At 39.6% G+C, this 17229-nt stretch overlaps 1 protein-coding gene across 8 annotated transcripts in view; it reads right to left on the bottom strand.

Annotated features, from left to right (window-relative positions):
* VPS13D (vacuolar protein sorting 13 homolog D) overlaps positions 1–17229 on the bottom strand; it is a 246652-nt gene that overhangs the window by 197145 nt on the left and 32278 nt on the right. For all 8 annotated transcript variants that reach the window (XM_057535232.1, XM_057535241.1, XM_057535246.1 and 5 more), the window contains exons 19-24: positions 13562–15775; positions 12272–12423; positions 8780–9811; positions 6467–6557; positions 4768–4894; positions 2950–3130 (exon numbers count right to left, since the gene is read on the bottom strand). In XM_057535232.1, the coding sequence (XP_057391215.1) occupies positions 2950–3130; positions 4768–4894; positions 6467–6557; positions 8780–9811; positions 12272–12423; positions 13562–15775 (3797 nt within the window). The remainder of the gene's footprint in view (positions 1–2949; positions 3131–4767; positions 4895–6466; positions 6558–8779; positions 9812–12271; positions 12424–13561; positions 15776–17229) is intronic.

Genomic DNA, 17229 nt, shown 5'->3' with positions numbered 1-17229 from the left:
AAACTCAACCCTTATTTCATAAAATACACAAAAATTAACTCAAAATGGAAGAGGTCTAAAATTATAACACTTCTAAAAGAGGAAATAGGAGAAATTTTTTGCCACCTAGTGGTAAGCAGATTTCTTTCACAAAACACACAGCACTAACCTCTAAAAGAAAAAAATTGGACTTCATCAAAATGAAAGACTTCTGGGACTTCCCTGGTGGTGCAGTGGTTAAGAATCTGCCTGTCAATGCAGGGAACACGGGTTCGAGCCCTGCTCTGGTAAGATCCCACATGCCGCGGAGCAACTAAGCCCGTGCACCACAACTACTGAGCCTGTGCTCTAGAGCCCGCAAGCTACAACTACTGAAGCCTGCACGCCACAACTACTGAAGCCCGTGTGCCTAGAGCCCATGCTCTGCAACAAGAGAAGCCACTGCAATGAGAAGCCCGTGCACCGCAACAAAGAGTAGCCCCCATTCACCGCAGCTAGAGAAAGCCCGTGCACAGCAACGAACACCCAACACAGCCAAAAAATAAATAAATTTAAAAAGAGAAATTTTTTAAAAAAAAGAAAAATGAAAGGCTCCTGCTTTTCAAAAAACAGTATTAAGAAAATGGGAAAAGGTCCAGTGGATAAGGCTCCATGCTCCCAATGCACAGGGCCTGGGTTCGACCCCTGGCCGGGGAACTAGATCCCACATGCGTGCCGCAATTAAGAGTTCGCATGCTGCAACTAAGAAGTCCTCATGCTGCAACTAAGACGCCCACATGCCACAACTAAAACAAAGATCCCGCATGCCACAATGAAGATCCCGCGTGCTACAGCTAAGACCCAGCGCAGCCAAAAATTAAAAAAAAAAGAAAATGGGAAAAAAACCTATAGACTAGGAGAAAATATCTGTAATACATATATCAAAAGTCTTATATCCAGAATATATATAGGAAGAAATAATGTCAATTCTACACAAACTATTCTGAAAATAGAATGGGGAACACTTCCCAATTCATACTACAAGGCCAGCACTGACCAGTTACCAAAACCAGAAAAAAGGCATTCTTTCCTTTTCAAGAAAAGAAAACGACAAACTAATATCCCTCAGGAGCATAGATACAAAATCCATAAGATATTGGAGCAAATCAAGAAAACTATAAAAGCATCCACAGACGATAAGGAAACGAATGAACATGGCTGTATTCTGTTGTAATAGCAAGTTGGCCAGTGGCTACCAGGATGCAGGGATTAGGGCTGGGAGAAAATTAGCAAAGGGACACAAGCAAATTTAATGCCCTTTTTATAAAGGTCAAACAAGCAAAACAAAAGATACTGTATACAAAGTTTTCTTTTAATTTTAAAGGGACTAGTCGACCCAAAAATCAGGAGAGGGGTTACCTGAGGCATTAACAGAATGAGATAGGGAAGGACCACATGCAACAGTCTTAGTAATGTTTTAATTTTTATTTTGGTGGTGGGTTCATAGATGTTCCTTCTATTACCACACTTTGTAATTTATATACATGCTACAGATATTCTTTATATGTATCAAATACCAAATTGTTTTAAGTTTCTAAAGAGAGAAAAAAAAGGTTACATACTCCGTAATTATAACCATGGAAACAGGTATAGGGAAAAAAGATGAACATAAAACATACCTATGATGCTAGAAAACTGATAAGATATTTTTTCCAGATTCCCTATAATTTGATTGTACTTTTATATTTAAAAACAAACACCTTCTCTATAACATACACAGGAAACCAGTATAACATTGGTTGTTGCCAAGGACAGAAATTGGGTGGCTGAGGAAAAGTAATTGAGAAAGAGACCTTTCTCCAAATGTCCTTTTTTACTTTGATTCCATACTAAAACAATATACAACATATTCAAAACTTCTGAATTTGAACTAAAACATAAAATTTTTAAGTGTTGCCACTATAAAGACTTAAATTTTAATCTTTTACCTAATAAAGCTTAAAAATAAATAAATAACAAGTTTTACAAAGAACTACACTGTAATTGTTTTCTGTGGTTCCCAAACTGTGTGCCAAGACACCACAGGAGGCTGCCTCACACTCACAGGTGCGCTGCCAGGACATTGCAAATCTCTGAGGGAAACACATCATCTGTTAGACACTGCACAAACTACTAACTTGAGATGGTTTACACTCAATGCTAGATCATGCTACATTCCTTTCAGTGATGTCACATCTTTGCAAAGCTGGGTCTTAAGCAGTTGCTGCTATAAAAAGCAAGTACCATGATAAAATAAATGTGGAAAAGGAAATGAGGGTTGTGACGTTCAACCTGATTCCAAGTGTGAGAAACTGTTCAGTGCCCAAGAGGCACATACATCCTACCAGGAAGGAATGACGGTTATTTAAAAATGAAATAAAAATCTCATTTTCACTTACGTGTTTTTTTTTCTAACAGCTACTAAGCTGTTGGACATATATACTTAATAAGTTGTTTAGACTTCATTACTTTGGAAATGGAAAGACCATTTGGTGTTTCTTTTGGCCTAGGATGTATCACGGAAAAAATTCCAAGACATTAAAAGGAGCCATGAACTAAGAAGCTGGAGAACTATATTTGAAAAAAATCCTCTTTCTATAATATAATAGATATGTTCTTTGGGACCACTTTCCAGAAGAAGTAACCCCACTGAAGTTCTAAAAGGGACCTGAAGTCTTAAGTGTTATCCATAAACTTTATCTTTTTTAGAGCAAGCTAAAGCTAATCTTCAAAGGAAATTAAAACACGATATGATGAATAAGGAATATAAGCTCTCCGATTACAGTAAGATTTCTGTAGATAATCAGCTACCTGGAAGACAGTAGTAAGCTTAAGATTACCTAATTACCTTCACCTTTTTCAGTGAAATTTTCCAGATTTACCTCTAGAGATTTAAAAGTTCTACTGATCAGTCAAACTGGAAAAATGTCTTAGATCAATGACACTACCTACCGTCTGCCCCTCAATAGCAGCTCGCTGGCGCCCTAACACGTCCTGCAGCTGAGTGAAGTGCTGGATGAAGGCCACCACCTCCGCCTGGAAGCGCTGGGTGTGCACATACTGCACGGAGGCCATCTGGAGGCTCACTCGAATGTCGTGCTCCCTCCGGAGCAGCGGGTCGGGCCGGCCGTATCTAGGAGGAAGGGCAAAAATGTGACTCAGACAGCAGCAAGATGCAAATTAGTATTTGAAGAAAACTTGGGTTGACTTAGGGGGTTCCCTAGAAAACAGCTTTATTAAAATGGAAATCCACCAATCAAGTTTTAGAAAGCAAACTCCAATAATTACTTCCTTTCTAAGCTCCCGCCATGTGTTGAGGATGTTAAATAAAAGTCTGGCGTGATGAACAGGGCTATAAACAGGGGGACAGCTTTGGGTGCTGAACCCACTCATGACTCCAGAACTTACTCAGAAGACACCTGTGGTTCAGACCTTTCCCCTGAGGCTCTTTTTCCCTGCCTTTAAGGAAAAGTGATTATTCCTGCTCACTCTTCTAGCAAAGACTGTGACAATATGGGCTTGAAAGGTAATAAAAATAAGACCACGAAACAATCGGTAAAGAAAATTAGGCAACAGAACCAAAGTTTCTGGGGCAATCTGTCTTCTGCAAGCTGAAAGAAGTCTTCTTTTTACTTCAGTGAAATGCAAGCTAAAGAGTTTTAGCATCTACATTCACAGATAAATTAGAAAACTTTTACAAATGGTTTTAAATTTAATGGAACACGATGCCATAATAATAAATTATTATACGGGACACAGCCACTGGGGAAAAGAACTCGTATTAGGTGAGCACCTATTTTGTGTCACGCAGAGAGTTAAGAGCTTTACATTAATTATCTCATTTATTAGAGAACCGTGCCACTGTGGTAGGTAACAGTGCAAACAAATCAATCTAAATTCTCAGAACAGTATGATATACTTCCTCTGGAAATGAAAGAAAAATTCTCAGACATCTTTAGGGACCATTTTTCTCAACTCTGGTTGAACATTAAAATCACTCTGGCAGGACTTCCCTGGTGGTCCAGTGGTTAAGACTCCGTGCTTCCAATGCAGGGGGTGCGGGTTTGATCCCTGGTCAGGGAATTAAGATCCCACATGCTGTGCGGTGCGGCCAAAAAATTTTTAAAAATCACTTTGGCAAGTTTAAAAAAAAAAAAGAATACTACCACATACCAGAATATTTGGGGGCAGAGCTGGATACCTATATTTTCTAACAGCTCCCTGAGAAGTTGAAAAACCAGCCTTTTAAACTTTCTGCTTTCTGAGAAAACCATTCTTTAATAACTACATAGGCTAAAAATGCCTTCTAAGTTCTAAAATTGAATATAGATTGTGTTTGTACTGGGAAAAATGCGTAATGCAATTTAAAACCCGTATCTTCAACAACTTCCTCAGGCTGAAATCATTCCAGAACATTCAGAGCTAGATGGAAATTGATCTAACATAGTCCCTTCAATATTTCGATAGAAAAACTGATGCATGGAGATTAAGTGACTTGCTCAAAGTCACATAACAAGTTGGTGTGAAACCAGACTGTAATAATAATCACAATTATTTCAATCATACCCCACTTATTTATTAAGCCTGAGTAGCCCACTTCAATGCAGATGCATTTTAATATAAATCAAGATTCCCCATAACTAGATCAAATCCATTTTACGTAAGATGTTACGACTTTTTTAAACTTTTCTTCATTGTTTAGCTGAGAAGAATTTGAAACAACAAGCAATTATGACAAAATGTTAAGTGAGGAAAGATCGATATTTTTACTTGAAAGTCTGGAAGATGAGTGCTTCTTCCCCACTTGTAGTGAACCGTTCTCTATAGAACTCTCCATGGGATGTAAGGTCACTCAGAGACAGGCTCCCAATGCTTCCCTGTAAGGCCAGGTCTCCTTCTAGGAATGTTAAAAATTAGAACACATTCTTATGTATCTTTTTTCTGTCACACACCTTAAATTTGCCTGAAACAAAAACTGATATACACATGCCTCAGACTTTACACCATTTAATAAAACAAAATGTCAAAAGAAAATTTTCATATTCCTACACACCCAGAAAATATTTTATGTACTATTGCAAATAGTCTCAATGCATAAGTCCAAAGGGATTGAAATAATACTGCAGCATCACACTTTAACACTTACAAGGGGAAAAAAATTAAATGCATACACAATTTAAAGGATAAAACATTTACAAATACAAATAAAAATGTGATCTCTTCTGAGATCAGACCACTAATTAGAATTAGTGAAATGTCATAAGGTCTATTTTGTACTACGGACAAAAGAATAAAGGAGGAAGTGTCAGAGATATGTTAATCAAGCATTAAAAAATGGGTTTTAGTGTGATTTAATTAAAAGGCAAAACTAATGAGACAGACACTGGAGACACAGATTTGAAACTACTCTGACATTACACAAGTAAAGCCTCTAGAAGGTGGGTAGAAGAAAGAAGAAATGTTGAAACGTACACCTGGGGCGCAAACCTATATGAATCATTCTTAACATGGTGTGGATATTGAAAAGGAATATTCTGAACTGTTGCTTCTGTGAAACAAACTTTATCATCATAATTAGCATTACAGAACAATGACTGAGGTGTATATATTTGGCAGGCTAGTTCTGCGCACAATGAACTGAAGACGCATACTTATTTTTGACCCCTAATGTCCTCTAACAAAAATACACAAGCTTCTCCCAATTCTAAAGACCCATCTCTTCTAGGAACCTTTTATAAATTAATTTATACCAGGCATGAAACCTCAATTTTAGTTCATCCCGTCCCCAAAAGACATTCTTATTTTACTACAGAATCAACATCGGAGCTTTGTAATCTTCCTTATTTCATTACCAGTTGCTTAAAAAAGGAGCGGTATTTTACGCACACTGTAAATCCCTCTGATTTAGAACTTGATATAGCTCCTCTCCTGTGTGCTACTAGGAATTTCAACCTATAGAGTCCCATTAGAAAGAAGGCTAGCTTTGCTACAATATCCCCCTGCCTAAACCACCCCCTATTGGTGGCTCCCCCTAGGCAGGGCAACAGACTGAACACGTGCCCTGGTTTCCCAGCGACGGCCCTGTTATATGCCTGTTTCCCAGCTGTAATTATGAATAATGCCCCCTTTCACTCTCAAAAATGTCCTGATTTTAGACAGAGAAATTACACAGTCACCCAGATAGTCTGTTTAAAACACAGACAGATGTCAGGACCCCATCCCAACCTAAAGAATCAGATTCCTGGGATGGGGAAGGAGTTGTGCCGACATGTGCATCTCTAACGAGCTACCCAGATGATTCTGATCCACAGACCAGTATTGGGGCACCACCACCACAAATCACGCCCAGGCTAGTAACCACAACCAAGCCACTGCGCCACACCTTACTTAGCCAGTGAGGACAGTTAGATTTGTAAGCAGGATGTTCAAACTCTACCCGGATTTTGCAAGTCTGATTTTCCCCACTTACCAATCATTTCCAGGTGTGCCACTAATTTGGACACATTTGCTTTAGCAAGCTCACTGGTGGTCTTATTCAGCACGAGAGAGAGCGAATGAACCTAAGAACGCAGGAGGTGAAGCAAGGCAAATATTACTGAGGGGAAAAAAGGTAACTTTCAGGCAAACAGCATCGAGAAAGGTGCTGCAAGTCTCGGGAAATTTGAAGATAAAGCTTTCAATTTACTGATGCCAACTTCAATTCAGCTTTTCTTAGTCAGCCAAACCATAATAAGAGGAGAGAGCTGATAGGAAAGGAACTCGACTGGGTAATCTAAAACCCAGGTTCTGTGGTGTCTTCTCTATGGTTGCCTCGTCTATTCTTTTTTGTTTTGTTCAATTTTTTTTCTTCTGTCTTTTTTCTTTTTTGTTGTTGTCATTTCTTCGTATTTTTGGTTTTCAGGTTTTTGTAGGGTTTTTTGGCCTCGTCTATTCTTTGTTAGTGAAATGTTTTACATTATAAAACCATTTTTCCCCTTTTTGCATTCATCTCTAATATCGCACTATTCTGTAATCACTCACACAGATTCATTAAGTAAAGTCCACCCTAAGAAATTTGTCAAAGCAAAATGATAAATACACTTAATGTTTAACGTCTTTGGACAAGTATTTAATAGAAGCCCGTGGTGACCAACTGGGACTTCACTTAGGAACTACAATCCAAGATTTTCTTTCCCAGAGACAACTATAAATAGAAGAAAACCAAAATCCTCTGTCTTGGGAACAGCATTCTCTGAAACAAGGAAATACTGTATTGTAATACTGTCATTTTAACTACAAAAAGGACTCTATGTCTATGATTTATTGAGGCAGGTACCTCTGAGTGTTGTCACCGGGGTGAGGCCCTGATTGAAGAGAAGGAAGGAGAGAAGAGGGGATGGAGAACAGATCAAACCCCCATTCATACTCTCTGCTCCCAAGTGGCAGAGCCCAGAGATACTAACCCCTTTATCTTTCATGCCTACCACAAAGTAGGTGCTCGGTACATGTCTGATGAATGGGAAAAAATGGAAAAAGAAAATAATAGAAGGAAAGGAAGGAGAAAAATCATGTGTAGGGGAAGGCAGAGAAAAAAGGAGGGAATTATTACAGATGGAGCAATGACCCTGGGGGCCACTCCAGCACCACAGAGGTCCCCTTGCAGTAGCTTTTGGACATGGACAACAGAAGGAGCTCGAGGGAATGAGATCATCATGAAGGGGGAAGTAAAAACACCTCTAGCCACTTAATCACCAAAATAACGTATATAATGGGCCTAAAAATGCTCTGCTTGGAGGAATCCAGCTATCACCACCTGAGCCCACTCTTAGCATGGATCTTACAGTCACTAAAAGTGGGACAAACGGATGTTGTAGACCTCCTGGTGTAACTCAACAGGAAGCACTCAGCACCACCTCTGAAGGGTGCTTACCAAAAAGTCGAACCTGAACCTGATCAAGTCTCTAGAGCTAACTTCCATTTCTAAAATTAGAGGATAAAAGAAGTCAAATGGTACCATAAGGACACAAAGAGACAAATCCAGAATGCGGGACACTCTAGGGGACACTAACCAGTTTCTACAAGACAACTGCATGGGAGGAAAACGTGGGGGGAAGTACCATTCACTGAATGATCATTTCTGCCACACACGTGACGAGGGCCTTACCTACATCATCTCATTGAATCCTCAAAACCCAATGACATAGGGACCATTAAACACCCTACGTTTATTGATGAAAAACTTGAAGGAGAAAGAGGCTAAATAATTTGTCCCCAGCCACACAGCTGTATGGTTACAACAAAAATGCCAGGATTCAAATCCAGGCAAGTCTGACATTCGAGACTTCATTTTTAACACCTGTACTGTTGCTCTCAATAAAAGCCAGTAACGTTCTGAGTGAGAGGGAGATGATGACAATAGGCACATTTTAAAGTAGCTACTATGTACTGGACATGTTGCCAGGTGCTTTACATAATTCCCTCATTTAGTTATCATAGTGAGATGATGGAAGATGAGGAAACGGAGACTTAGAGAAGCTAAGTAATTCCAATGAACTATACAGTCCAAAGGAAAGACAAGAAGTTACTGAAGCCATTTATTTCCCCTGCCTCCAGATGGGATTAATGTTAAAACCTTTTCTAAAATACGAATGTCTACCCTTTTGTAACAGACATCCAGAAGACCATATAGCTCCCCTGCCAACAAGAAGAATTTTCTAGAGTAAATGTACAATGACAGCATTTAAGTAAAAAAGCCCACGTTCATTCTTAGAACTTACTTACGGGAGCCAAAGAGGACTGATACCTTGAGATCCAGTTTGGTGTTAACTGGATCCTGAAGTTCAGACTCTATTAAAGCGCTCGACTCTGACTTCACATTTTGTAGAATGTCCTCAGGCGGCACCTTCATTGCATGGTTGTCTGCAGTGGAGCCAATTCCAAAAAAATCTAGTATCATGACCCAGGTCTGCAGTGTGATCAGCACATCCAAGCAGTTAAAATCAACATCAATGCTCCGGTTAACTCGATTATAACTGGAAGAGAATTCTGGATGCTTCTTATCCACCAAGAATACATTGATATGGACCAAGGAATCATCAAAGTTACTCCTTCCAGCAAGTATCTTGGGCTCCTCTACTGTTGGAGAAGGAGGTGGGGTCAAGGGACAGTCCTTGTCTTGGACTTCCTTTTGCTTCTTCCGGGAGGCTGAAATGGGTCTCTGATACAGCTGAAAGACATTAGGAGCTTCCTCCATGTGGGAAGGGAGAGACCGAGGCATATCCGGATACTCCACGTTGGACACAGAAGGGCAAGACTGAGAGAGATACTCTTTTTGTGCTAAACTAGATGGCTTAGGGGCTCCCCGAGACACCATCAGGTTCTTATATTTGGAATCTGGATTTTTCTCCAATAAGTCTTCCATCAACAGAGAGCGCAGGGCAATCTGAATGGATAAAGTCTGAGGATGGTCTTTGCTGAATTCCACCTCAAAATCCTGAAATTTTAAGCTCACAAGACCTTGCGCCCCCAAAGTCAGATCTCCACTTAGCTGAACTTGAAGCTCTGATATACAGAAGTTGGCTTGAATCTGGGTAAAAGATCTGACTTCCTTAAAAGACAAGGACTTTTGAGAAGAGTTAGAAAGGCTGCAGTGGCTGAACAATCCATTCTCCTTCCTTTCAATGGAAGGTTCTCCACAGGTACTGAGGGAAGGCAGAGGAGAGTTAGGGCAAGGTGAGGAGGTGGCACTGACTGGAAGCTTATTCAGATCTTCACTGTACACGAGATTGTCCAGAGTTTGTAAAACCTGCTCATATACATGCTTTGCTAACACCACCTGTATTCGAAGAGAAAAATTCAGTTATTCTGCTACTATCGTCAACTGCACTCATATGCACTGCCCACAGATTTTTTATGGCTTTCCCCGAGAAGTTTTAACTTAGTTGATAGCAAGGACTATCTCTTTTGTTTGTTTTCTGTCCTTACCTCTCTGTGACCCATATCTATTCACAAGGCCCTCCCCAAGTACCCCACAGAATAATCTACACAATAAATGTTCAATAAGTGCTATTAACTGTAGGCCTGAATCAGCAAAACACTCTTTCTAACCCCAAAAAACAACCTCAAAAATTGAAGGGAATACTGCCAAAAGTCTAATGTGGTTATACCTTAGGATTGAGAAACAAGACATGGTTCTAAAACTCGCTGATCATCACCAATTAGTAATAACAACCTAAGTTTAGTACAGCTGATCAAACAGTACTTTTTAATGATAATAATGATAATGATGAAGATCCATGATTACTTGTTACTCCCTTACTTTGTTCTTAATTACAATTTCTTAATAAAACTGTCTTCAGGGAAGTTTTTTATTTACTTAAGGACAATTTTTTAACAGAGGCATTCCAAACAGATAAAGAAAAGATAGAGTTGGAAGGTGATCATTTTGTAACCCCTAAATAAATAACGTATCCCACCACAGTTATCGGTGGAATAAGACCTTACACAAGTGACTGACAGGGAATTTTACAATGGAGGGATCAGGTTCCTGCCACCTGAACACAATCAACAATTTCGGCATCACTGATGTCAATCAGACATTATATGCCTCCTGATATAATATAACATAAAGTACACTGCACCACCTTTGAAGTGTTCTGGCCAAAAGAAAAAAAAAAAAAAAGCCTGAATCCAGTTAAACCTGCAGAGTTAAGTTACAATTTACAGAAAATGGGGGGGACAAGTTCAGTGACACCACAAACTAACAGCCAAATCCAGACTGTGGGACATTCCGCAGGACAACTGACCTAGTTTCCCCAACAAAATAATGTCATGGGGGGAAAAATGAGAGGTAAACTAAATGAATAGAGACCCACAGGATGTACCATACAAATGCAATGTACAGACCTTGTCTGGATCCTGATTCAAACAAACCAAAAGTGAAAAGACATTTTTGAAGCAATCGAAAATGTCTCTGAAATCTGAAAATGGATTAAAATTCAGATGACACCAAGGAATCTTCATTAATTTTGTAAGGCATGATAATACCATTATAGTTATTTTTTAAAATGCACATAGTTTGTAGTGATACATTCCAAATATATAGGGTTAAAAATGGCATGAGGTCTGGGATTTGCCTTAAAATATTTCCCCAAAGGAAAAAAAGAATGGACGAGACACATGTGGCAAAATCTTGGTAACTGCTGAATCTGAGTGATGGGTATATGAGGTTTATTAGACAATTCTACTTTTGTCTATTTTTAAAATCTTTCATAATAAAATATTTTTTCATTATTTAAATTACTAAATAAATTATTACATAATTTAAAGAATTATTTAAAATAATTTTTTAAGATTTTCATCAAAAACCACAGTAAGTCAATGGTTACCATAAGAATAAGAAGTCAATATAATCCAATAGAATTCACATTATGTGCTATATTTAAGCTGAAAAATTCATCCTAAGTAACCACCACTGATGAGGCAAAAGTTTAAAAGAGAAAAAGGAAAAACCCTAGAAGCCAAAAAGGAAAAGCTTTGGGGAAAGTTCTCTCACCCAGAGACCCATATCCAGGAACCACTGATGTCAAAAAGTATGTATGTTCTGTTAACAGCACTCCGGGGTTACTCCAGAGCAACTGCCAGACAGACTAGTGACCAATTACTGCCCAAGGCCAGGGTCCACTGTCCTAAGATCCTGCCTGTCCTTGCTGTTTTATAATGTTATGCTTTTTGCTCTCATGCCTGTGAAAGCAGGAAAAATGACACTTTGGAAGGAAAAAGGATGACAGATGTATACACACACACACACAGACACACACACACACACACCCGGACCATTTCATTTCAATGAGGGGCAAGACTAATTCTCCCTTGAAAGGATCTGTCAACAGCTCAGATAATCAGATTGTTTTACAGGCTGGGCCAAATATGTCAGAAGTGTGACAAGAATTATATTCTCCTGGGAAAGAGAGACTCTGACTTTTTAAGCAATAATTTTCCTCGTTTCTTTATGGCAATGGAATTAAGGATTTGCCCTCTTCCTCTATATAATTCGCCCCTCCTCCACATGAAGAAGGCTAACAAGACTGATTCCCCAGTGATAGAAGGACATGATAAAAGGATTCCATGTTCACTGGAAGAAGTTATTGACAATAATATGAATATCTCCTTGAATTTATATATTTTCCTTCCAACATTTTATATATACAAAATATAAATATAACATACGTATGTAATACAAATGTAAAATAATTACATAACTTCAACTGTCCTGACATAAAAATAACGTGTTTACCTGCACCGGATTGACAAATTTTCCTTCGATCTTCATGATGCTAGAAGTTCCCAGGTCATCTGGACTAAGGGAGAAAGTCAATTCAGATTCTCTCTCTATAGGGATCTTCTCCAGTTTAAACTGAATGGTCGTGTTGTTCAGGATGTGAAAAGCTGGCATAAGAGAGAGGAAATGACAGACTGGAAACATTCATATTTACTGCGTTACTGCTGATTAAGTAGAGAGTGTACAGAACAAAGCCCAGGAGTTGCTCCTAGACCAGGAGGGCAGGTTAGCCTGGCACCTGGGGTCTATGATTGAATACAAACTTTGGTAATTATCCCAAGACCAAAACTCATAGCAAGCAGGGGTATAAGATAAATTTATACACAAAAAGTAACAGTTATTTTCATGACATGCTCCACTTGGTGGCTTCAAAATATGGTGCAGTGAACATTAATTAACCCAGGCCAGGGTCCATGTTAAGCTTCTCTTAACCTCCCAAGCTGGCATTTTCCAAACCAAATTACTCATCCATGTCCAGCTTTAGATTGATCCCTCTTATTGAACCTAAGTCAGAATCACAGACAATATAAGGTTCTAAGTAAACAACTTCTAACCCAAGCAGAGAAAGCAATCTTTTGGTAAGTATGTAAATCAATCGGTGAACACATCTGAGAACCATAGGAGAAGTTCTCAAAGGCATTAATTTCTTCACCAATCAATAAGGCCATCTAGGGCTTACCTGATTTCTGTGGATGCCAAGACTAATAGATTGAACTGTTCGGTTTTAGCAGATCAGATCAAGAACACAAACTGGCATTTTATTCCTAGAACCCTGGACCAAACCATTACAGAAGATGGCAGGATACTCAAAGGAGAACATAACATCCATAGACTAAGTTTCATATTTTATTTCTGTCAATCCCTCCAGCTGCCTTAGACTACGATATTTAACTAGGAAAGATCTACAGTTTAGGAATGAAAAAAATCAGATGCATCTGACCAAATTACATAATACTCTAACAGAATCCACCCACTGAATCCCTGTGAATGAACACTCACCCAAGGGGTCCACTTAAAAAAAAAAAAATCTTATTTTGCCAAATATGGTAATCAATGGAAAAAGTTGCAAACATACCAACCTAATATGAAGCATTCTATTAAAATTCTATTTTGATTTCTTAAATATTAACTGGGGATAATTCTAAAAGAAAGGTTTTTGCAGTTATTTTAAGCCAAGTACTATCTGCATGAGCTGGGTTTGGAATCTTTAAACAAAATGAGACAAAAGATACACACACTCCTCACCTTGACCTCTATGCAAAGATTCAAAGAAATCATGTCGGGTGAAATGAGCTTCCTCCTGACTGTTGGCACTGGCAGGCCCAGAAGGAGGGCTAAACGCCCGGCTCACTTCAGGCCCAGGGCCCTCTCTGCCTGCCAACTGGGTGCAATTCAAAGAATATAATTTAATGTCTTTGATTTCCACTTGCAGACGGTCACTTCTGGATTCATCATCTCCTGCCACAAAATTCTGGATGAAAATCTGTCCCAAGTGTCCTACCAACAACTCAGGACTCCCAGGCTTCCGAGGGATAGAAACAACTGGTGATTCAATGTTTATGTTCAAGATTAGCTTTACAGTGTCGGAATGAGATGCACCTAGGCCAAAACCATATGTTTCATTTTCTTCTAAGATAAAGGATTCCCGGGCCTTCCTTGGAGTTTCAAAGAGTGATACCATCTCACTGTACTCGGCCGTCTTGGTGGCTAGGACTGTGGTGACTTTGGTGGCTGCGCTTTTCAGCATATTTCGAAAACTTTCTTCCAGCTCATCCATGGACAATGTCAACTCCTTCAAAAATTTAGCAGAGTGGTTGTAATGCAAGGAAGCCATCTTGAGGTTGAGAAAACATTCCTGTTTAAATTTCTCAACAAAGGTGAAACTCAGAGCTTCAGTGAGGGCTGCATCTTCCATTCTGACAAATACAGATTCAAAGTAGCCAATATCACTGATGATATTTTCATAGCCTATGGAATTCCCAATGCTGACAACATACTGGTTCTTAACATTCTCCTGTGTCAAATCCATAAGCTGCAAACAGCCAAGAGAACCGTTCATGTCAAATGTGCTGCCCATGGAGACGTTAACCTTGGTGCCACCTATACTTGCTGTTGCAATTTTTCTGCCATATTTCTCTCCATTTGCCATCCCCACTGTCCGAAGGAGCAGTAGGTTAAGTCTGTGGATTTCCACTGCAACCTCGGTGTTTTGTTCACATGTAGATCGGTAAGCTCCTTGTTCCCTAAAGCTTCTCTCAAAATCAGTCCTTAAAGGTTGAGGACTCAAATCATCTTTTTCCTTGGGAAAGGATTTTTGAAGAAAACCAATCAGCTCCACAATTGTCTCTGGATTTAGGATGATATCCAAATTATTCACCTGTAATGAAATCACCTGAAGAGTGCTATCCAAATTCATCGACGGGCACTCTGAACTCACAAACTGATACTCCAGTTTTATGAGGGACTCCTGTTCTTTGGTGAGAATTCTGTCAAGAGAAACACTAGTGGCTGATCGGTCGTTCAGTGTGGCAGCATTAATGAGGTGGGCCGTGTTGGATCCAGAGACAGGAGACTGGGCTCTGCTATCCCGGAGGCTTCCTGTTGGGATATCAAAGCTCAAGTTCTTATGAGAGGCCATCAAAAGGTCAAAATCAGCACCATATGTCTGCATGGTGTCCACCAGGAGCAAACCATGAACAGTGAGGGAGACTTCAGCATCATAAGGCCTCTTCACAAAGTGAGCGTTGGTACCAAACACCTTGAGCACAGAAATGTACCGGCCGTTGCTCTCAACACCAAGCTGCATACAGTTCACTTTAAACTCAGCCAGGAGGAGCTGTGACTCCACCAGAACCTCCCGGGTATGCTGCTCCAACATCACGATGCTCTGGGTTAAATTCATCACCGAGTCTTGCAAACTTCCCCGCTGTTCCCCTTGGGGAAAAATCTTCTCTTTAATCTGAGTGTCAAAAGTCTTCATTTCTGGGGTGGTCAGGAGAGCAAAGCAATTCTTTAGAGCAGATATTTTATCTTCATTGATGTGGATCTTTAGGTCTGGTAGGTTGCCTGAGAGCACGGCTCCGGGGTACTTGGGATCTGAAGTATAAATCAATCGGCGTTCTAACTGTAGGTGAACATTGAATTTCTCGACCACATGGGTCGGTCCCACATCAATATCCTGGACATGCTTCCAGTTGTCCTTCACTCGTCCAACCATGATCTGGAGGTCCAGGAAGGACAGCGAGTACCTCTCATACATCTTCGTGCTCATTAAATGTGCTTGAAGCTGCTCTTCACTGAATTCAACTCCAGAAAATGGAGGTGTTTTCTCCCTATTACTGCTGCTTGTCTCGGGAGGTGGGGTGTTAGGAGGTGTGGCAAGAGGGGTCTTATATTCGTCATCACTAAACTGATTCTCTTCAGATGCTGACCCGTCCCCACTCTTCCTCTTGGAGTCATCTGCAGATGAAAAAAGAGAAGATTCAAAGTATATGTCTGCTCTTTCCTTCCTCTTCCCTTTAATGTAAGAATTAAGAAAAGTAGAGAATCAACCACCCCAATTTAAAAAATAAATGGATGAAAACTCCAAGCATAATATTCTGTATTTACCATTTATTCAGCGTAAGCTTATCTATTGATCTGGAAATCAAAACACAAAGAGTAAAAGTGTATGAACATGAGAAAAGACGGAGACCTGCTAACATAAGAACATATGTCAGGGTGCAGAAACCAACAACCTGCTGCCTGAAACTGCCCCCACCCCCAATCTCAGCTGCACTGCGTGAGCTGCCATCACCAACCCTTCTTACGTCACTCTCCATATTTGTTTACTTTTTCCTGTATTCATCTATGCGTTTTGTCCCCTCCCCCCACTAGAATGTTCCAAAAGAAGAGGTCTCCTCTACCTTCCTCAACACAATACCCCTAGTGCCTAGATCAATGCTTGGCAAGCAGCAACTGCTCAGTATGTCATGCTCCAGCCCCAGAATTCACACTCTTAACCCCCTCTCTTCTGCACCCAAGCAGTGCCGAGACAACAAAAACACATCGCTGGGTTTGGTCACCTATGTCTCTGTTCCATGTTTGTGTTTTATGAATTCAAGTAGTTGCTTTCTGTGGTTGTGTGATCCTTTTCTTCAGATACAATTCCCTTTTCACATTCCCCTTAGGGCCAAACTTTTCCACTCCAGCTCAAATCCTCTACCCTCTTCTCCTCTTCTGGTCTTTCAGTAAAATAAGATAAGGTTGAGATTGTTTGATAAGCTTCCTCAATCTCTTTTATCCAATGAATCCTCTCTTTCCTCCCTCCCATCTCAAGATAAACAATGACTATTTTTTGGATCTAATAATAGTAATGAAATTACCTTCCAAGAGTCTTTTTATGTATGTCCCTAATATCCCTAAATAGATTAAATCTCTATTCCTGAAATTATGTACTGAGAAGTAATGTTTATTAAAATACAAAACGTTACACAAGAAATACAAATAAAAACCACAGTGAGATACTACTACACAGTCATAAAAATGGCTATAATCCAAAAGACAGATAATAACAAACGTTGACAAGGATGTAGAGAAACTGGAACTCTCATACAATGCTGGTGAGACAGTAAAAAGGTGCAGCCATTTTAGAATCTGGCAGTTCCTCAAAATGTTAAACAGAGTTGCCATATGACCCAGCAATTCTACACTGAAACAAACCCAAGAGACTGAAAATATATGTCTACACAAAAGCCTACTATATGAATGTTCATACCAGCACTACTCATAATAGCCAAAAAGTGGAAACAACCCAAATGTCCACCGACTGATGAATGGATAAATAAAATGTAGTATATTCATACAAGGGAACATTATTCAGTCACAAATAAGAATGAAGTATTGATACAGGCTACAACGTGGATAAACCTTGA

This window comes from Balaenoptera acutorostrata, chromosome 1 (assembly GCF_949987535.1).
Source record: "Balaenoptera acutorostrata chromosome 1, mBalAcu1.1, whole genome shotgun sequence".
Taxonomy (NCBI): domain Eukaryota; kingdom Metazoa; phylum Chordata; class Mammalia; order Artiodactyla; family Balaenopteridae; genus Balaenoptera; species Balaenoptera acutorostrata.
This window is presented reverse-complemented; position numbering and strand designations above follow the sequence as displayed.